This window comes from Ascidiella aspersa, chromosome 2 (genome assembly GCF_963924565.1).
Source record: "Ascidiella aspersa chromosome 2, kaAscAspe10.2, whole genome shotgun sequence".
Lineage (NCBI taxonomy): Eukaryota > Metazoa > Chordata > Ascidiacea > Phlebobranchia > Ascidiidae > Ascidiella > Ascidiella aspersa.
The window spans coordinates 24,213,173-24,236,186 of record NC_139448.1 but is presented as its reverse complement, the minus strand read 5'-3'; the positions used below and the strand labels follow the sequence as shown (position 1 = coordinate 24,236,186).

General features: G+C 35.1%; 1 protein-coding gene and 2 pseudogenes across 1 annotated transcript; all 3 read left to right on the top strand.

Moving 5' to 3' along the window:
- Positions 1 to 1,699: 1,699 nt before the first annotated feature.
- LOC146164423 (zinc finger BED domain-containing protein 5-like) lies at positions 1,700 to 2,261 on the top strand (annotated as a pseudogene).
- Positions 2,262 to 2,713: 452 nt separating this feature from the next.
- On the top strand, positions 2,714 to 3,459 carry LOC146164422 (zinc finger BED domain-containing protein 5-like; annotated as a pseudogene).
- An 8,249-nt stretch (positions 3,460 to 11,708) lies between these two features.
- On the top strand, positions 11,709 to 22,977 carry LOC146164421 (zinc metalloproteinase nas-15-like). The gene is made up of 17 exons (XM_083380724.1): positions 11,709 to 11,833; positions 12,239 to 12,349; positions 12,898 to 13,044; positions 13,220 to 13,380; positions 13,538 to 13,673; positions 13,946 to 14,069; positions 14,204 to 14,286; positions 14,696 to 14,719; positions 18,681 to 18,708; positions 19,329 to 19,414; positions 20,611 to 20,667; positions 20,807 to 20,831; positions 21,031 to 21,128; positions 21,499 to 21,573; positions 22,373 to 22,397; positions 22,609 to 22,706; positions 22,973 to 22,977. Exons 1-17 carry the CDS (start codon positions 11,785 to 11,787, stop codon positions 22,975 to 22,977), a joined length of 1,332 nt encoding a protein of 443 aa, XP_083236850.1. The 5' UTR covers positions 11,709 to 11,784.
- Positions 22,978 to 23,014: the final 37 nt, after the last annotated feature.

The following is a 23,014-nucleotide window of genomic DNA, read 5'->3' as shown; positions in this document are numbered from 1 at the left end:
CAGCCTATCTGTATCTACAACCATTTGGTGTGATTTACCTGAAGAATGCGACTTGTATAGGTCGCCTAAACAAAATTCAATTACGAGATGAGAACAAATGCAATTACCTGATGATCATATATTGATTAGCCTAACATTATGCCTAGTAGCAATGCTTTGTTACACCGCTTATATAGTTATAAGTTTTATCGATGATTTCTTTTTATTCGATTAAGTTCTCTCTGTGAATTATAGTAAATTGTATTCTGTCACATTTTCTTAGTTTGCTGACATAGCACGATAAACGAAAATCATTTTGCGATCTTAAAACGATTGTGCAACATATAGCGCAGGGTCAGAACCAGAATGAGCACGAGAGCCTTTTCCCAAAAATAATTACTGGCTTTGCGCTGTTTGTACTTGAATGTGGTAGGCGTTATGTGACGTTTTCACTCCAAAGGCGCCGTGCGAACCGTGTAAAACTCACTACAATAAATTTATCTTGTTGATTCATTTTTAAGCTTTGCGCGAATGTTTAAAGGTATTAAAAATAACCTCATCCAACTTATTAGGTTAATATGTAAATCAGTGTTTCGCAACAACTACATTGCGGTGTAATCCAAAACTTAATATAGCATCAAGGCGTTAAGCGCTTCTAAACTATACATTAATTATTTTCACATTTTATACCAGGGTTCCTTACTTCAAGGCGTGCCTATAGGCAGAGGCGCAATCAGGGGCACATCAAGAAAAAATCAAAAAAGTGCATCCTAAATTTTCAACTTAGGGAATTCCCCTATTTTCTGTCTGACGTTAATGAATAATGACGTCATAAAACAGTGACAGTATGACGTCATAGAACTCTGAACTAACGTCCTGCAAATTTAGACGCAAAGCGAACACGTGCGTCGTCGATAGTCCTGTCAGGCGCCAGCTGCGAAACTGCTTAATGTTCAATCATTAACTTCAGGCGAAAAAAATAAATAAAAAATCTTTAAGAATCTGATTTTTGCTCAACTCTTTCAACCTTTTGCGTATGATTAGAGTGGAATAAATACAAATATAACCAACGTTCAGTAGAGTTGATGTGTGTTGTTTCAGTTCCGTTTATTGGCACATCCTAATTAGGCTACCTGTGGAAAAAATCTTGTAGGGGTGTCATTACATAAAAACGGAGACTTTACAACGCGCACTACGGTCACCATGATACCTCATTTTAAAAATCTGATTCAGTTAAACGAATGCCGATGTTACGCTACACCAACATCGGATATTTGGGCAGAGATCGAACAGCGAGGAACGTTAACTGCGTCTAACTCGACGTTTTTAGTGATAAAAAAGAAAGAAGCTTTGACTTAGCGTTGTCAACTGTTGAATACACACTTGCTAGTCAGTCAACCTAAACCAGTGGTTCTCAAACTGTGGTACGCGTACCACTAGTGGTACGCGAGAGCTTTTTAAGTGGTACGCGAAGATTTTGGCGTTATCTTATTGTATTTAATCTACAATTTGCCATTCTTTGCAGTAGCTAAAACTACTATAAATACACGACAATATAACAATAAGTTAACTGTAGAACAATTTCACGTTGGCATTATTGCGTCATAGTTGATCCTAACAAACAAAACTAAGCAACTGATGAGATGAGCTCATTAGTAACTGGAGTCTGGAGCTATAACAGGTTAATAGATCACTATAGTAAGCAGGATATATTTTAAGCATGTCGAAACGAAAATATAATCCAGAATACATCAAGTATGGGTTCATTGCAATCGAACATGCGGGAGAGTGTTTGCCACAGTGTGTGGTTTGCATGAAAACCCTTTCTAATGCGGCCATGAAGCCAAGTTTGTTAAAACGGCACCTTGACTCAACTCATGTAGAAAAAAAGAACCGAGATTAGAGTTATTTTGAGCGACTTGGGGAGAACACGAAAAGACAACGCCTAGACAAGACAGGCCAGTTTCATCAAAAGAAAGTAGGGATAGTAAAATCGTCATATGAAGTGTCTCTTCTGGTAGCTCAGAATATGAAAGCTCATACAATCGCTGAGTCCCTGGTATTACCTGCAGCAAAAATCCTAGTCAAGAACCTGATCGGAGAAGAGGCAGCGGACAAACTGAACAGCGTGTCCCTTTCTAACGACACTGTAAAACGACGTATTCAAGATATGTCTGTTGACATTGCTGAACAAGTGATTGCTGGAGCAAAAGACTCAAAGTTTGGATTTTCCATTCAACTCGATGAGTCAACAGATGTCTCCAAGTGTAGCCAACTGCTAGTTTATGTCCGCTTTATCCAAAATGACACGATAACAACGGAGTTAATGTTGAGTCAGGAGCTGGCTACTACAACAAAAGGGAAAGATGTATTCAACGTTTTGAACAATTTTTTCAAGGAGAATGACCTGGATTGGAAAATGTTAGTTGGATGCACGACGGATGGTGCTCCAGCAATGCTTGGAAGAAAGTCAGGATTTCAAGCATATGTGAAAGATGTATCACCAAAAGCTACCTTTGTCCACTGTTTTATCCATAGATTTGCACTTTGCGCCAAAGTGCTTCCTTCTGATTTAATGTCATGCTTGAACAAAATCATTAAGATTGTGAATTTTATAAAAACATCAGCTCTAAATACTCGGCTATTTGCAGGGCTCTGTGAAGATGTCGGTTCTGATCATAAGTGTCTCCTCTTTCACACAGAGGTTCGCTGGCTTTCCCGCGGGAATGTGACAATGAGGGTCTTTGAACTTAGGCATGAATTACTGACCTTTTTCAATGAGAAAAACACGACTTTAAATATGATTTAGAGAACGAAGAGTTTATCTTACAGCTGGCCTACATGTCGGACATTTTCCAGGCCCTAAACTTTGTAAATCTTTCGTTCCAAGGACCGAACAGCAATATAACAGTTTTTATTACAAAACTGAAAGCATTTATTTGCAAACTTGATATATGGACTAAAAACGTGAAAAATAAACAGTACGGAATGTTTAAACAGCTTAGCACTCTTTCAGTTGACCCCAGTGACAAATGATCTCAAGAAATTGCTGACCACCTTAAGTTGCTCAAAACGAAATTGGTGCATTATTTTCCAGATTTTGAAAGTTGCACCTACGCTGTCAATCCATTCTGCATCAATCCAGTTGTTCTACCCGTAGGAACAGGAGAACAAGAAGAGATTATTGATATTCAGGTTGACGAAACAGCAAAAGCAAAGCAGAAGGAATGCTCTTCTATAGATTTCTGGTTATCCATGAGTTCCACTTACCTAACATTGGCCCGAAATGCTGTTCCTCAGCTATTAGTTTTCCCCTCGACATGGGAGTGTGAGCAAGGGTTCTCGGCCTTAATGGCCATTAAGTCGAAGAGCCGGAACCGTCTAACTGAGCCTAAACACGATTTTCGATGTGCTGTGACTAATGTTGTGCCCCGGATAGACAAGCTTGTGCAAAAGAAACAGTTGTACCTATCACATTAAAATGTGTTTTCTTGCTGTTAACTCGTATTGCGTTATAGTAATAACGGTACAAAATAATAAATACTGGTACATTTGAGTATAGTAATTTATTCAGGGGCCAGGTGGTACGCAAGGTAGTAGTGAATGAAGAAGTGGTACGCCATCGGAAAAAGTTTGAGAAACACTGACCTAAACGAATAACGAAAGAGCAAAACTATCCGGCGTTTATGTACGACCAAACAAAAGACAAAAAACGACGTTTTGCACTCGATTTTGGTTTCGCAGTAGCTTAAGACGAGTGACCCAAATTGGTCACCCAATTACTTAAAAAGCACGCAGCTTCGAACAGTTTGTTTAACCATGACAAAAACGAACAAAAAACGATAATATCACTTACAAAAATGGGGGTAAGAACCCCAACCTTCCCGGGATACGCCACTGGGGACAATGGATAATAATGTAGCCTATAATATTTTTAACTTTTATAAGTAATACAATAATACACTTACAAATAATACTAATAATCGCATTTTGAAATTCCAGGGCGCAAGTGCCCCTCCTTAAGTCCTTTCACCAAAATGACTTGACTTAAGTCTTTTGGACAAATGACTTGACTTGGACTTAAGTCATTTTGTCAAATAACTTGGGAGTAAATTAAGTGTTTGTCATTAAAATTTATCTCAAGTTTTGCACATTAAGCACTTTTATTGCTGTCTATTGCGTTTGTGTTTTTGTTTAGTTAAATTGTTGCTTATAATCGGACGAGTTTGCCAATTTTAATAATTTAACCAAATACTTTTATGACAATGACATGACTTGAAACTCACTTGCTCTCATAATGACTTGACTTGAACAAGCGATGACTTGGACTTAAGTCATTTCAAAATGACTTGTTTACAACACTGGTTATTGGACTATAGATTTTAAATTGGCCAGGGTCATTTCATGTCAAATACCAGGCCATGTAACATATACCTAACTTCGAATTCTAAAAAGTGTTAATAAAATGCGTGGAAAAAACTTTTTTTTAAATATGACGTATTTATTTTACTAAAATACTTTCTACACCCGGAGATATGGTATTTAAGTAAGGTAACTCTTGTGCGTAAAGCGCAACGGCAAAAAATAAAATTTGATTTCATGTTAGTTTTTTTGCATTTTGTGTATAATATGACTTCGTATGAGGTTTAAATAAAACACATCCTTGTCGTGTTAGTTAAAGTGAAATTTGTTGTTTTCACCCAATTTTACTAGTTATTCATTGCTTTTATCGAAGTTTAAGTTATTTAAGCAGAACAATTATATAAATCAGCTTGTTTATTGGCTGATTGTCAAAACAACCAAATCTGTCGGAACAGTCTTCTTTAACACTTTTTTTCAGACGATGATGTTACTCCAATTTTGGGAGTATTGCTGGAGTGAAATGAGAGAATACAGCACATTTTCGCAACCGATGCGCTTTGATTTTGTTACATCGCTGGCCGTAATGCAATGGCATTATAGGTTTTAATGTGTGTTCCCCTATTAATTTTACAATCCGTTAGGTAACCAGCCATTCCTAATACACGTGGTTAAGCCGCTCCGCCCAACACGTCACAATCGAACCATCCAAGCATAACCACGTGGTGCTTTGGTTCTGAACAAAAGGTTGGTTGGCGTATACACGGGGAATAATCAGCAAGTTATGTCCGATTAAGCGATTTTTAATAATTGTTTAATGATAACGCAATATGATATACTGATCTGCCTAGGCCACGTTTTACTAATCTATCACGATTCGATTATAGTGTTCCACCTTAACCACGATTCGACCATAGTGTGCCACCTTAACCACGATTCGTAGTTTATATACCAACCCCTTTATATGCAATATTTATTGCAAAATTAAAAAGGCGTAAATTTTTTAAACAAATTTGCTGAAAACTTCAAATAGATTTTCAAATAAAACATATTGTTCTTTTCAAATATTTTTTTTAACTATAATAAAACTAAGATATTGAATACCTGCAGTACGGGGTGTCCAACTCAAACATGCCGACGTGCCAATTGTTCTTATAACTTCTTCCCGTGTCAAAGTTTAGCAACTATTTTTTTCTAATATAAAAACCGCTTTTATACTAAAATTAAAAACAGTAGAAGTAATTGTTTGTTGTCGTAATTGCTCGGATTGTTTTGTATTGTGAATGAACAATGACAATTGGCTGTAGTTTGGGGGAGCTTGCGTTTGGCACGCGTGCCTCATGCACACGCCTTGGTGTTTGTTCAAAACTTGTTTGAACCTTAATTATAGTTATATCACAAAGAAAATAAATGTTATTGACATGACATCAAACCTTCCGAGTTCTGAAAACACGGATACTTCTGGCGTAGCTCATCAGTAAACAGAGTTTTCTTTTTAGCATTATAATTTATAGCTTATATTTTGCTTTATTGTTGTCTAAATTTAAAGAACGCGTCTGCTGAGAACCACCTGATGCCATAGACAAGTGGTTCCGAATCTTTTGCAGCCATGTTCCCCTTGGTAATTTTCCCATGCCTTGCGCCCCCACTCTCTACGAAAAGCATTTTGAATTAAATATCACTGAGACAACTTGAAAATAGTGACGTTTGTCGTCGGTCGCGAAAACGCGAAAAAAATTGGGTTTAATTGGCGGTTAACCGGAAATTCAGGAGGATTTTAGCATTGGACACACAATAAATTGCTCGTGCACGAGATGATTTTGACAAACGTGTCGTGAGGGCATTCACTCCAGAGTTGTACGGCTGCGATGTCAGCGCAAATAAAAATGTCAGCGTAAAAATTAAACTTTGCGTTATCGTGTTTCAAATGATGTGATAACACACAACAACAGCAGCAATATTGCAAAAACATTATCGAGTCGCGCGAAAAAATTTGAGTCCCCTGTTGCTAGCCTGTTATCCAATTAAATAAAACATGGATAAAAAATAGTTCGAGCTGTGGATGAATTTTATCGTTTATCTATAAGTTAGCAAAATTTTAAATAGGGCCGTTATACCTTCAATGGTATGAAAACATGCAATTGCACTCAAAGAGACTTTGTGCTAAAAAAAGTTAACACACAAGTAGAAAAGATTTCGATTTTTTGCCGTTTTAATGTTAAAGTTGGCAAAAACAGAGTTTGTACAACGCTGTAGGAGTGGTGTACAACACAGCGAAACCATTGGAATCATTAAAAAAATTAAATATTAACTTTGAGCTAGCGCAAAAAAGTATGAGCAACTAACTCGAAATGCGAAAAAAAGAGGACATTTGGACATTTTTGAGCGTCCTCGGAGGACCATTCAGTTTTCTTGAGAAAAGAGGACAAATCCTCCTGAAAGAGGACGTATGGTAGGCCTAGAATCTAGATAAAGGCGATTACAGCAAACAAATACATTTTTGGGTTAATACATACACCAGTGGCCCAGTGCTCTTCATCCTACTATACCAGTGGTTCCCAAACTGTGGGCCATGGCCCAGGATTTAGAGCTATTTGAAAGTATTGCACAAAACTACATTCTTTATATTTTAGGCAATTTGTGAACCATATACGTAAAGGCAAAATTTTACGATTATGTTTTTTTATTCGCTACGCAGTTATAGCACGACAGTTTATTTTAAATTCAGTTTGTTCGCGAATAGATACTCTTTAATTCTAATCTAAAAATGAACCGGAATTAAAAAGGATTATTCGAATGTTGTCAGAATCAGTGACGTGCGGTCAGGTTCCTAGATGATGAGGCAGTAATTGTTTTAAGTCACGTTTTTCTTTAACAACCACAAAAAAGGTATCGTACTAATACTAAAAATAGCTGTATGCTTTCACGTTGCTTAGAAATTAGAAAACAAGAAACAGGGAAAGTAGAAAAGGCGATTTTTCAAAGCGCAGCCACTCAGCCGAAAATTTGAGGGGTGTGGGCAAAAACTTTGAACTTTGTTCGTTTAGCTTTTGCCATTGTATGAACTGCGTATCGAACACAAATAAATATGCTAGCAATCCGTTTCGCAACTAACTGAGTTTCACCGCAATGTACTGAAAAAACATTCAGAGAGCAAAAACAAAATACGACTAAAAGGTAGTAATACTACATTAATAAATATAGCTAACGTAATACCAACTACAACGTTTGTGACGCAACTGTGCATAACAATTGAAGGTGTGGCATGTCTGTGATGGACTGTTGTGGTGCTCTCATAAATCAGTGGTTCTCAACCGCGGCTCTGAGAGCCGCATGCGGCTCCTAATCGTCTTTCTAGCGGCTCCCATTAGTGTTCAAAAATAAAATGAATTATCAGAAGCATATTTGCGCACGAGTTCGCTTGAAAACAGCAGGCGTTTTTAGATTGCTTGATTACGTAGTTTTGTGACGTCATACCTGAAAATTTTCATACCCTAAACAAAAATATTGGATCCACCCCTGCACATAACATACCGCGATGCCAAGACAACTTTTAAAGAAAACTTGCCAAGAAAATAGGACGTTTCACAGTAAATGAGAAGACAAACATTTTGCATTATTTTATGTGTTATTTTCTCATTAATTAAAATTTGTTTTTAATAAACTGCCTGATCTTTTTGCGGCTCTTTTTTTAAATTGTCAGTTCAAATTTGGCTCAGATGCTTACTAAGGTTGAGAACCACTGCTCATAAATGCTACAAAACAAATTATTATTAAGAGTACAATATTTATAAATGTTGGGGGGCCACACATCCGCTCCTTTTTTACCAATCTGTTTGAAAGTTGCGTGTTATTTTTTTTTTGTCCAATCGTCTGATGCAAACCTTTTAAATCTGAAAGAGTTCTGCCTTTATTTATGACTTCAACTTTAGATTGAAAGTTTATTTTTTAAAATCTCTCAGCTTATATATTAAATTATCCAAATTGTATACAATAAAAATCCTTTACAAAGTTTACACTGCAAGAAGTCAACCTACATGACTACACGTACTATGCGGGCATTCAAGCTTGACGAAGAAAGGTTTCATAGCTGGGACGTCACAATTGATGATGCCTCCAATCATAGCTAAAACATTCAACATGTTTTCCGAGAGAATTTGCAAAAGAAAAAGGCACGCATAATGCTATGCATGAAACTTTTATGAAGAGAGGTACAGCTCGACTGAAGAGAGGTATAGCTGGACACTGCGTCTCTCTTCGCGTATTTCAACGATTTTGACCGCGTGAACGCTTGATTATGAGTAACACAACAGAATACAAAAAAAAATAAAGCACGCTTTAGGTATAGAAAAGTAAAATTTGCGGGACAAGGAGTACGACTACAGCGATTCATGCAAATTAAACAACCTAAAAACGTGCAATGTTTACTGTACTTAGCAAGTGAAACATATTATGTGATAACCATCTCTTTGATTTAACTTTTGCTTTGCCAAATATTGGCAGGTGACGCAGTGCCTCACCTGCCTCCCCTGACGGCATGTCCCTGGTTAGAATCAATGCATTTATTGAGAAATTGTCCGACTATGTACGCGTAAATTGCAGACAGGCAACTTTGCTATATGTATATCAGCAAGGTTGATATATCTCATTTGGGTGATGGACTAAAGTGCGTACAGAAAAGTTACGGCACATGGTGGGCCACGAACTGTTTTATAAAAAAAATTAGGCCACGGAATAAATAAGTTTGGGAGCCACTATATACTATACGGTGCGTCCAGGTGTATACCAGATTAAAGGAAGTGTGCAAAGGGTATACGGATTAGTTCAGTAAATTAGTACATGCCATATTTTTTCTGAGTATGTTGTGGTTTTGATCTTTCACGAAGGAACAGTCCTACGTGTGCCATGGAGTCAATAAGCAGTTCAACTGCAGTTTGCCAGCGGCCGCTAAACCAAGTACTCTATTCACGTGTTCCCAATTATTTATTGTTTTGTGCGTTGATTGTATCGGGATGTAAGTTTTGCGACTATTCGCCTATTAATGCTCGTGCGCGTGCCTTTTTCGTCTTATTCCCATTCGAATTTATCCCCTTTGGGCTCTGTTGTTATACCTGCAAGGCAAACAAAGGTTATGTTATTACATATGTATTTGCTATTCTATCGTAAATGATATATACCAGTGATTGTCAACCTTTTCAGCTTACGAACCGGTAAAATTTCAAAACAAATTTTGCGGACCGGTGGACCTTTAAAAATCAAAACCAATCCAAAATGTAATTGCGAGAAAAGTATGCAACTTAAAAGCAAAAAATAGAAACTTTTATTTAATGAGCAATTTGCTGGTTCTATTCCTGTTTTTCACGTACAACTGGTCTTAAGACTTAAACAAGTTGTAGCCGACTTTTAAACAGTTGGGCACAACACTTGCAGCATTGTGACTTGCGATAAAGTCGCACGTAGAGTCGTAGACCATTAACTCCATGTTACGTCACAATGCTGCAAATTGCGAAACCGGCGAAGTTCTAAATTTGATGGCCAAGCCTTTAAGTTTACCATCTTGCAGTTTGCAATTAAGATATAAAATTGTAATATATTTGGCGGACCGGCACGAAAGTTTACGCGGACCGGCGGTTGAGAACCGCTCAATAATATTCGATTTGTTGCGGTTTGCTCCTACAAGAAGATGGGATCCGTTAAAACTTCCGGCAGATATCGCATCGTGCTCAGCCTTGCCACTGTTTTACGGCAGAAAGATGATTCTTTCCAACAATACGTTTGGCGACCGGTAAACAACATAGGAGACACAATTAATTTTTGAATGAGCCCCTTCTTTACGTACAATATCGCGATAGGCCTCTTTTAAAGCCTTTTTTTTTAATTACCAAATCACTATTTTTATAACATATGACTCTCCAAAGCAAAAAACATACTCAAATAGCCGCAACAAAATTGTCATCGAAATAATTTTCTGCCTCGCTCTGTATAACTAAGCAAAAACCTAATAGATTTTAACAGTCTCATAGGTTAAAGAGCGGTTAAATTTGTTTTTAGTCCATGGAGACATTTCTAAGTTTGCAGTTGAATTATGGTTACAATGAAAAGTATAATGATCAGAAAAAAGGTTTTGTGAAACAAAATTTGCCTTTAAATGGAAACCTTATTAGGTTTAATGACCTGTGGTGTTTAACAAACCAAATTAGGAATTAAAACTTCTTCCGCCGTCGCGATAAATAACCTTTGTAGCTTAGTACACAGAGGAGTGAATCTCGCAAAAGTCTGTTCAATGCAGATTGAAGCGGGCCAACGAGTGAAAGCACGTTTTCTTAACATGAATCGGAAGAAAAACGTTTTGATAAAGTAACCTATACAAGGCGCGATATGCGAATTTTCCAAATCGAAAATTTTGCGCCCAGAAATAGCGATTTCCTAAAGCTATTCACTTGCAGGCCAATATGCAAGTCATGTATGATGTAACGTTTGTAGCCCAAACTTGGTTTACGATAATGCTGACCAATTCAAGTAGGTTAAAATACCGACAAGCACCACGGTTGGCTGGCTGGCAGGATGTTGAATTTTTATTATAAATTCGTTAAAGTAACAACATAGCTTTGTGTATCCTTCCAATTTCCAACAGTCGCATAAGGTTGTTAGTAGCCTAATGGTTTGAAAGACGGTTTTATTTATTAAAAAACGCTTAAGAACATAGATAGATAGATTTAAATTTAATTCGGAAGAGTATAAACATGCAAAAAATTGGAAATGAAGCAAGTGTCCGCAGTTCCCAGGGGGCGACTAAAGACTGTTACTTCATCTAGTCAGCCGACCTGTGTGTGATTCAATGCGTGTTAAGCATTTTACAAAAAAAGGCGAAAACAATACAAATTAATCGTAAATACACGACAAACAACAACAAAAAATGCATTATACAATACATATTATTAAACAAAATTAGCGTTTGTTTGAAGCGGTTGAACATTTAACTGCAAGGTCTGCGACCCAATTGTGGATAAGTTGTATGATTTATAATAATCATTAATGCGGAACTCATTGTTTCAATTGCCAAGATTTTAGTATAGTTTTCTTCCTAAGTGGGTGAAGGCGCCGAATTAAAAAATAGTTTTGTTCATCCCGCAGCATTGTATTGTGAAAATGTGACTTTTTTAATTAAATAAATTTATTCTTATCTTCATTCAAATTGTAATTGTTGTTATATAACCATATAATTTGTTTATAAAAGTTTTTCTTACTAATCGTCACTGGCAAACGGAGAGTTTAAGGCGTTTGAGTTTCTGGCAAAATTGTCACGATTGCATTCAAAAATAAACTATACTCACGATTTGTGACCTAATCCTTTATGGTTCATGGTTTGACGCTTATTTAAAGACAAGCGTTGCGCTGGATAAAGTTATTTGGATAATTTCGAAGGTGATATAGCCTGAAGCCAATATGAAGACAATTCTAGCAATTTTAGTGTTTGCAGTAGCTGCAGCCGCAGGTAAACGAATTGTTAAGTACACTATATAATTGTTGTGCGTTAAGCACAGTATTTCAACCTATTTAGAAATGAAAAGTTAAAAAAAAATATCCTAAAAACACATTCCGAATTGGCCGCCAGGCAGCGGTTTTTAGAAAAATGTTAATTTAAGGAATTGGTAAAGAAGACAGTAAGGAAACCACGCTATGAAGCCAAGTCCAACAACGCGAGATGCATTAGTCTATTTCACGTCTGCAAAACTTGGCCGAAACATGGAAAAATATGCATTTTTAGAAATTTTATTGAGTTGTGTGATAAATTGAGTATAGATGTTATCGTGACGTAGGCTGCCGTTGGGTGCAACATGTCCTATTCACTATATAATTTTGTAAAATATATTTATTAACTCTTGGGCCACGCTTTCAGGCCAAAATGGAATACAATGGGAAGATAAGCGGAACCATAGTGACTTCGACAATTGTCTATTTAAAGGATGTGCAGAAACTGGGCTTCTGGAAGGCGATATCGTTGTATCAAGTATGTTTGTGTTAAAACAACCTTTGAGTATGTTGAAATTGAATCTAAAAAAATAGTAACTGGAACACTGTTTGGTCGGACGTGTGTTTTAATTTGGACAAGTAGTTTATTAGATAGAAATAACACCTGCTTTTGTTTGTCTCCATTCGTATTTTTTTAGTTGCCAAAATGTCTTCAAGCTAGGTTCGACATTGCAACAAAACAAATATGAAATATTTAACAATAGTTTACAATCGTATAGATAGAATGTTCTAATTTCAGTTGCTGTTCATTAACAATTTAGCGATTGATACTAAAAACTTTTGTGAAGTCGAACGCTCGTTAAAGGTCAACGTTCTGTATTTGACACACAGCAGACACATTTTTATGGAAAATTGGTGCTGCCGTTTGCAAGGCCAAATTTGTGTTAGTATTTTAATTCGTTACATCATCATTTGGCTTAAAAACTGTAGGGAAAAATGAAACATTTATTAGGTTATTGGTGTCTAAATATAATTTAAATAACTTTTGGATTTTTTGAAAGATATAAAAGTCATTAATTTTTTTAGAATTTAATTATAAGGAAACGTCGGCACGTTATGGTTTCCAACCCAAGGTTCGACAAACCAGGGCTGCCATGAGAAAAAGTTACAAGCAGTGGCCGAAACACGGCAACTTTGTCACCATACCATACACTTTTCAAAGCAAAACCATCAGTAAGTGAACATAAATAGATTACTTAGTTACAAATAACTGATAAACCTTGTTGACTAAAATATATCTATGGAAACGCAGGATCAAGTAGGACTATAGTGTCGATTACGCAACGTCGTCGCGTTTATAAAAGTTGACGACAAACACAAAAATGTTTATTGACTGTTACTTTCTCAGCCAAAAGTAAACGTCGAGCAATTTTAAGCGGCATTGCGGAGTATCGGAAACAGACTTGTATTCGTTTCGTTCCACGCACCAAAGAGAAACGTTACATCGAGTTCCGAGGATCAGGGGGTTGTCGATCTTACGTTGGAATGGTTCCCCTGAAAATACAACCGGTGCGCGGTCTGAATTTTAGATTGTGTTTATCCCCCATAAAAAAATTATTGAAAGTTATATGTAGTTTTGACATATAGTCCAAATATACAGGCTTATCGTTTCCATGAGACTATGAAAACTTTTTAAACACCACCCGACGTTTTCGTTTTAACTTAGATATGGATAGGATACAACTGTGAATACAAAGGAATCGTGATCCATGAGTTGATGCATGCTCTCGGATTCTATCACGAACAATCGCGTTTCGACAGGGACAAACACGTCAAAATTCAGTGGAACAACATCATTGAAGGTTGATGATGATTTGTCAATTCATAAAGTTATAACATTACATTATATAGCATTAGGAGACGAACATTTGTTTGGAAACAAGGCATAATTAGAAACTGTATCGACTGAAGGAGTTAGAATTTATTTTATACCAACACTGCTTCCTTGCACAGAACATCTTATAGGACTAACTTTACAGTTCGCCATACAAATATTCATCCAAAATCTACAAATAGTATTTATCGGGAAAATATTACCCTGAATAAATTATATACGCTTTCGTTTGTAATGCAGATTTCAAACCATCCTTCAGAAAACGAACGACCAGATCGTTTGGATCACCTTATGACACGCAATCGGTGATGCATTACCATTCTTACCTCTATTCAAAAAATCGAAAACCAACTATTACAGATTTGTAAGTATAAAATTCAAAAGCAAAAAATGTCATTAATTTGTTGCACATGTTTTAAGATATTTTTTGCATGTTAACATGTATTATGTCCCTAAGAAATTACGTGCAGTAATAATATAATATTTTATTGGCACAAGGAAAGGGAAAAAGATACGAACACAACAAAGGAACTTTTCTGTCCAAGATTTGATTCAAATAAATAAAAAGTATGAATGCAAAGGTAAGAAACTAACTGAAAGGGGAGTAGAAATTAACTGAAAGTGTAGTAAAGACTAATTTTTTTGCTACATATTGTCATACTAAAAATTTCACTTCACTTTTATGTTATAGTTATATCATGTGAATCGAATTGACATTGCAGTGTACAGAAAAATATAAAAAATTACAATTTTGGTGAAAATCTTTTTAAATGGTGGATACTTAACCAAAAAAAATGTGACTCCTAAAAAGTTGAACCTTTTAAAAGACTTAGCTAATTTAGGAAATAGGAACAAGAGATTTTTTCCTTTTTTTTAAGTATTAAATGTTCTCATGGCTCATGTTATGAAGTAAAGGTACGATACAAACACATAAAAAATTATATTTTTTCACGTTTTTTTACTACTCTAAAATGTATACTTATATTTCAGTACCAGCCAAAAGACCGTCAACTGGTGAGTAAATTTAAAAATGTATACACTTAAATTGATCTTTTTTTGTACGGCTAAAACAATGGACCTCAAACGTTTTTAAAAAAATACGCAACTGTCCCCTAGCAATTTTTTAAATTGCTCACGGTCCCCTTGAAAATATACGCAAATAAACACAAAATAACACGTTGTTTTTAATGGTATCAATAGGCTTGGTCATTGATACCGTATTTAGTATTGTAACACTAACGAAATCACTTTATTTGAGTAAAGTAATCACGAACAGTTTTAAAACCGAAACCGTACAGCCCACAGTGGCAGCGCAGCAAGCTGTACAAACATAATTCTCATTAGCACAACGCAACACTATGACGTCACAATGCACAATCCAACTCCAAGCATGCAATCACTTGAATGAATTAATAATTGCAGTTTGCGAAGACGAGCTCAAACACGTTGAAATTAAGTTAGCGTGCTGCCGTACTGTGACTTTGCGCGTATAGGTCGAACCTGAGTTTGGCTTTCCTTCCTTTGTCCCACACTTAGGCATATGTACGGCATAGTTATTATTATTGTGTTTGTTAATCTTGGTTTGGAAAAGAAAGTTGCCTGAAAATTTCATAGCACAAAAAATTTCTTTTCCGGAGCGTCGTGTTGATTTGTCGTTTGGTGCTTCGCGGTGCCAGAAAATTGTCTCGCGGACCCCTAAAGGACCGCGGACCCTAGTTTAATAACCACTGGGCTAACACATACCTTAATTGGACTAAATTAATTAAAAAATACGATAAGGTCATCACAAAACGTGGGATTACGATATATTATTTTACTTGAGAGTCCATATAGAAACAGTAAACAAGCCTAATGAAATTCAAAAATACAGGTTTCATTATTTAATGATGAATAGAATAACGCTAACCCAAGACTATAGCTACTTCTGGAATATGTCCTTAAATTGGATATGCGAGAAAAATATTGGACCTCATCGATAACATATTATTAGACATTTGTTTTTGCTATATTCTGTATATTTGAGCATTTCTTTGTGAATTACAAAACCGTTGACAGCAAATTCCCACTTCTACTTTCTGGTACATAAATAAGTAAGCTTAAAACATCAGAAATGCTGTCGATGGTTTAGGAGTACGTTACGAAACACACAGCTATACAGTGTACAAAATTACGTAAAGAAACAAACCGGCTATACGAAGTACAGTATGTAGCAAAAACAAATCTCTATTAACATGGTATTAATAAGGTTATATACATCACGTGATGTTTAATGTGCTTAAATTGGGGACACGCGATAAGACATAGTAACAATACATATAGCGGAAATCTATATTACCATAGTTCTAAGACAGTATAGGCTACTATAGAGCATACGTGTTTCTCAACCTTTTTTCGCGGCGACCCAAATATTAAGTGCAAGTATGACGACTAAGGTTTGGCGATCCAATGGTTTTTTTTCTTGTAAGCCAGTGGTTTTCAACCTGGGGGTCGCGACCCCCGGGTGGGTCGTTTGCCTTTTCTCTGGGGGTCGCGAAGACGACAATCAAAAATACAAATCACTATTGCTAGAATGCGAATTAATTTGCTTAAAAAATTAACTTGTAATGATAGTGAATGTTCAAACAGTGAACTGCCAGGAAGAAAGGTGCGAGATAGAATATTATTTTAACACTGTAGGCTTGCTATTGAGTTCCCGATATCAATCATAGGTAGCCTACGGCAGTGCTTGTCAACCTTTTTGTGGAACAGTACACACTTAAGTTTACTGAAAAACTTTAAGTGAAAACTTAAACCTATAATTCAAGTTGCAATTGTTTATATTGTACGATGGTCATCTTCAGACTCATTAAAGACAGAAATCACAAGCAAAAAACTATTAACCGTTGTGAAAAGAACGATATTTATTACATCACAATAACAATTATTACATCACATTAACGATTAAACCAAAGTTTAGTCAAATAGTGTTATCGAATAAAAATCGTAATGCGGCGATTAGAGGCTTAAACCGTAACTTTATAAGCTAGTACATATACTTTTTCGTTAATCCGTATAGTTAAACCAAATTTACAACAATCGGTCGAGAAATGTGCTCGTTTTACCAATTTAAATGTGACTATTCAAAAAAATTGAATATAATTCAAAATTGAAGGGTCGCGTAAGTTTCGAAAACTGAAAAAGGAGTCGCGACAACAAAAAGGTTGGGAACCACTGTTGTAAGCGAACTAAAAAATAGCTTCTTGTAAGCGAACAAAAACTAGGCATTAGCATAAAGAATTTCGAATTTTAATAACTATACATTATTTGTATTGCTTCCTTAATTTTCCTATTTGAGAAATCTTGCTCAGAAACAATCTCAATTAGCAAAAACATGTGAATTACTGCAGTCAGCGAGCCAACCAAATCAAAAAGCGACCCAATTTTGGTAGCGACCCATAGGTTGAGAAGCACTGCAGTATAGAGTCTAAGGACAATGTAATAATCAAGACGAAATAAAGGCTAAACCAGTCGCAATAAAACCGAAACTCATCGCTATAAGATCTAAATATCTAAAATAGGATCTAAACCTCTTAGGATGGGGTATTGGACGGATCAGCGCCAGCAATTCGGGTACCGAAATGTGCTTTGCAAACTTGAGGTTTGGTGATGATGTTGTTGCAAGTTACAAATTTCTCTATTGAATTTGCTACTATAAAGGTGGTATTGTTGCGAAATACGTACTATTTCGGCATGGATCGTATTCTAATTTAGGTTCTTGTAGAGTCCTAACGAATTGTCATGACCATCGAACCACAATAGGAATATCATAATAATAAATAATTTCATTTATGATTTCATCTAACACAAAAGGTATAGTCCAAAATAGTAAAATGTTAACTGTAGATAACTGTATACTAACGCAATAGAAAAGTTTGGTCAAACCACTCACTTACTTATTACCACATAGTAGTGACATTTGGTCTAGGATTGGGTCGCAACGATATGCTTGTTTTATAGATACGCCAACAGTTTGTTATTATAAAAAATACCATTTTTAACACAAAATTACATGATGTCATCAGGGTGTCTCATACTTGACATTTAATCCGATATCAATGCCCGATATTTTAGGCTGTGTGTATCGCGACGCGATCCGACACCAAATGACATCATTACACGCTCAAGCAAGTGAAATAGATAAAATTAAAAATTCCAAGGTAATATTTTCCACATTATAAGGATATTTGTTTAGCGTTGAAAGTTAATTACCGTAATTTGTTCACCTACTATTTGTTTTAATATTATTTTCGATTCACAGTTCATAGCTAAAATTCCTATATTAATTTGGTATCGGATCGGCATCGAAACCACCTTAGGATAAGTACCAATACTACCACTTTGTATCAGTATTAGTCTGCCCCCTTATGAATTATTAGCGGACATCCCAAGACGTCACAAAAACGATCGGGGCACTTACCCCGGGTGCATTATCGGGACACTTACCCCCGGAACATAATGATCTTTTGCAATTATACGAATTGGTTTTCGCTTTTTTCAATTTTCAGTATAATTACACTGGGATAATTAAAGATTAACAAGCATATGAACTGTATCAGTATACAATAATTCTATATCAATAGAGCGGCCAGCTATTTATCAAGCAACTAGGTTATAAAAAGATTAGAGTCTAACTATAAGTAAAGCACATATGTATTTTATTGTTTTTATAAATTATAAAAAAAAAATCTTTTTAATGAATAGCTTTTTGCATACTGTACTAAAGGTGCAGCATAACATTAGCCTAACATTATTACTGAATTACTAGCAAGTGTTTTTGGAAAAGCAATTTTTGTGATTTAAATTTTTTCAATTATGTTTCAAAAATCGTAAATGCTTATTTTCGTCAAGAAATTTTCTTATCCGTATAAATTGCATATACACTGGAAAAGTTTAGCTATTTAACAGTCTCTGCAATATTTGTTCTATACTTTTTCAGGACATCGAAATTGTAAAGACAAACGAACGTAAGTTCTCTATAATAATTAGATGTTAGTGATTATGATTCTGTACTTAAAATGTCATCGCCACATGAAAAAATCAAGACTAGAAGCGCATTCTTTAGTTGATACAACGCGCATTCTTTAGTTTGAATAAAGCACTGCAAAATTACAAAAAAACTATAGACAATATCGCAGTGTTGTAAAGACTTAAGTAAATGACTTGACTAAACTGCACTTAACTTAAATCACTGTTTTTCAAATGACTTGATTTAAGTCATTTGGGCAAAATTACTCGACTTGACTTAAGTCTTTCGGACAAATGACTTAAATTGACTTAAGTCTATTGAAAAAAGACTTGACTTGCACTTAAGTTATTTTACAAATAATTTGACCGCACTGAAGTTATTTTACAATTGTCTTGACTAGGAATTAAGTAATTTGAAAATGCCTTGTTTACAACACTGCAATATCGCGGTGCAATATGGAACGTGCTCAAGTTCCTTTACTTAACAAAAAATTGTATTTTAAAACTCTGTGTAAACAAACAAAGAAATTCTCAGTTGTCAAATATCACTTTAATTTTATAATAAATGCTATTTTGAGAAAGATTTCAAACCAACGTGTTTTTACATTTCGTGGCTTAGTGAATGTCCTTCGTGGAAGAGTCGATGCAAGAATAAGGGAAATTTTATGAAAAGAAATTGTCCAAAAACTTGTGGATTTAAATGCGGTAAGCAGTAAACATTACCAAACCTATAGTACAAGATATTGAATACAAGTAAATGGTATTTAGAAATATGGCCACCAAATTCGATGTTTAACCTGTTTTAAATGCTAAAACAAAAATTGTTTTCGCGCTTAGCGCGAATCTCTTCTGCCTTTCTCGTATGCAATTTTTCGGCATCTTTACAGACAAATTGCGTCCTTGGCACTGTGGCAATCTTTCCTACGAAAGTTTAACAAACTTAGCCTAAGATTTGTATATTTTTTGAGCGTCGAAAGTATTCCGTCTTTAAAATATGAACGAAATAACTCCGTTTTTTAACTATATATACCGATTCACATTTTGTCAACCTAATATAGTTAATACCATGTTTTTGTTTCTCCCGATTTATATCGTCTTTGCAATATGGTCGTTGTACCGCAAGTAACACATCGGTAACTTAAAGCTTTAAAAAGAAGAAAAACATTGTACTTTTTTTTTGTACGAATTTTTTTTACGATTTTTAATCTTAACTTTTGGGTCAACACGCCCCTCAACTTGATAAACGCCAATATATCAAGCAATGTACATTTTTTGTCTGTGCTTAATGCTTCATGTCCCACTCTAAATCTAAACTAAAGTTTGCATTTTCAAACAAACATTTGCAATTTTTTCGCACTTTGCGTGACGTCTTGTGGCCTTCTTTAAATTTGACTTAAATTGCACATTTCCAAACGTAATAAGATATTCGTAAGATTATTTGTTTGATAACGTCAGAGTATGGCGACATATTGCGTGTATTAGAGATCTAATTTTTGACCCGACCCGCCACAACATTTTAAGTTTCTCGTGCGGCCCGCGGCTAAATATAATTGCCCACCCCTGCACTAAATCCATGCAATAGTATACAATATAGTAGAGGAGTCCGTAGTTATTTTTAAAGCGGGCCGAATTCGAAAAAGAAAATTTAGTGGATGGCCCGTTCCAAAATTGTTTTAACAATTGCAATATGAGTAACTTTTTTTGAAAAAAGGGTCTTAAATAGCATTGTTTTACCAACTGGGTGGATTTTGCCGCACGACAAGCAAATCTGTCGACAATAAACTCTTTTTTTTTGTTAAATTGTTCGCAAGTGTTTCAAAAATACAGTTAATAAACGACATAGGCTAGAGTAGTCTGTAGGTCCTAGAGTTTCTTATACTGGTTTGGTTTAAAATGTATAGGTCCTGTGCCGACAGAGCGTCCTACAAAAAGGCCGCGAACTACTGCACGTCCAAGAGGTAACCAGCAGTTCGCAATATTTTTAATAATTCTCGTAGAACAGAATAAATTCTGAAAACACTGTGTAGTACGTAGGCCTATACTCACTATATCACTTTGAAAAATATAAAAAGAAAAATATATATAATTTTGTTTTAGGAAAAGCCTGCATTAACAAATTATCGTGAGTATTGCAGTTTTCTTTAAAGCATTTGTATTTTTATGGAATATTGTTACTTCCAACGAAAATATAAAGTTGTTTAATAATATTTTTGGTATATTTACTAAAAGTATAATAGACGACTATAGTTTTTACTCACAAGTACCAAATCTGAAGAATAAAGTTAAAAAGAAAAGTATACATAATGGTAATTAATTTACAGAGCATGTTCTACATTGAAAAACAGAAACTACTGTACCATTTCAAAAACATACATGAAAAACAACTGTCCCAAAATATGTGGATTTTGTCGCAAACCAGGTATAATTGGACTGAAAAAGTCGATATTTAGATACATCAATAAAGCACAAAGGTATATTCATGTTAGCTTTGGTAAAGTTTAACGCTCATACAAGGGTGGAAACTTTGAATTTCCTTAAAAACTATTTCTTTAGTAAAAAAATTTGTTTTCACCCTCAAATTTGTAAATTTTTAACTGTTATGGTAGTATGCTTTATTTGTAATCGTTGACACCACATTTATCGACAAAACTATACTTTTTCTGAAAATTATGTTATAGAAACCAACATTTAAAACAATTGATAATACTTTTTTTATGTTATAACATATTCCTTAGTAAATCTGGACAAAGTATATTTTATTAAATGTTTCGTTTAAACTGCAATTTTAGGTCCCGTAACCAAAGCTCCTCCAACAAAACGACCTCGTATTACAGCAAGACCTAAACCAACGACACGACCACAAGGTTCATTGTATTAAAAATACTTAGTTGCAAATGCATTTGTATTGTATGCGCAAACGATACGTGAAAGTTGTACCCCTAACACAGGGGTGGCCAACCAGTAAGAGACCAAGAGCCGCATTGGTTAACCGCAAAGAGTTACAAATTGCACATATGGGCATAAATTAATATCACCATCTTTCTTTCTTACTTACACAATTACCGTTGCTCAGATAAACTTATTTGAAATGTCGCACACTAACAATATTGTTAAGCCATACTAAGCGATATTTATTCACATTGCAAGACTTCTCAAATAAAAGCGATCGGTCACGCTGTCAAAGTTTCTAAAATTGCCGACTTGGTTGTACAAAAAAGATAAGGATCTGAACAGGGGTGGATTCCATTATTTTGTTCAAGGTTTATGGTAGAAACGTAACGCCATAAAATAAGTTTCGTTCGGAAATATGCAACGACAAAAACAGCGTTATAATTCTATCATGATTCATCAAAACAATGAGGGGGGGGATTTGACTCGGTGATGTTTTTCTTCAGTCGAGATATTTGAAAGAATTAAACATAGGTACTTCGTTGGTAGTTATGTGCCACATTCCTATAGGTAAAGCAAGCTACATATATACAAATCACATAAAGGTATAACCTCAATATCGCTTAAACTCAGTTTAAATAATATAAACTTGCATTTGTTTAAGGGCAAAAAAATAACCATGATATTTCGTTTTAGCTTTTTCTAAATTAAAATGATCCAAATATTAATTTTAAGAAAGTAGAACCAAGACAATTTACACATATGTTGTTTCAGGAAAAGCCTGCATTAACAAATTATCGTGAGTATTGCAATTTTGTTTAATGTAATTGTATTTTTATAGATTATTAGAATCAATACGAAAATTAAAACACAATTTCGAATTTTTAATAATCTCCACTTTTGTATTTTTACTATACCTATAACAGCCTATAATAACAACAAGTCCCAAATCTGAAGATTAAAGGTAAAAAGATAGGTAGGCTATACCTAATATGTTAAATGATTTACAGCTCATGTTCTACATTGAAGAAAAGAAACTACTGTACAATTTTAAAAACATACATGAGGCAGAACTGCCCTAAAATATGTGGATTTTGTCGCAAACCAGGTATAATTGGACCGACAAAGTCGATATTTAGATACAACAATAAAGCGCAAAGTTATATAAATATTAGCTTTGTATCGGTAAAACATGGCGCGTATACAAGGGTGGCAACAGTAAATTTCTTTTAAAAAACTTTCTTTAGTGAATAAATTGTTTTTCACGGTAAAATTTGTAAATTGTTCAACTGATAAGGTATGCTACTATGCTTTATTGGTAATCGTTCACACCACATTTATCGATAAAACTGTACATTTTTCTGAACATTGTAGTATAGAAAATACCTTTAAAAATAATCGGTAATACTTTTTTAT

What these genes read in the sequence shown, in the direction of transcription:
- LOC146164421 (XM_083380724.1), top strand. Translation starts at nt 11,785, where the DNA reads ATGAAGACAATTCTAGCAATTTTAGTGTTTGCAGTAGCTGCAGCCGCA. An exon ending in AAACCAACTATTACAGATTT is followed by an intron (nt 14,070 to 14,203) that starts GTAAGTATAAAA and finishes TATTGGCACAAG; the next exon opens with GAAAGGGAAAAAGATACGAA. An exon ending in AACTTGTGGATTTAAATGCG is followed by an intron (nt 19,415 to 20,610) that starts GTAAGCAGTAAA and finishes TAAAATGTATAG; the next exon opens with GTCCTGTGCCGACAGAGCGT.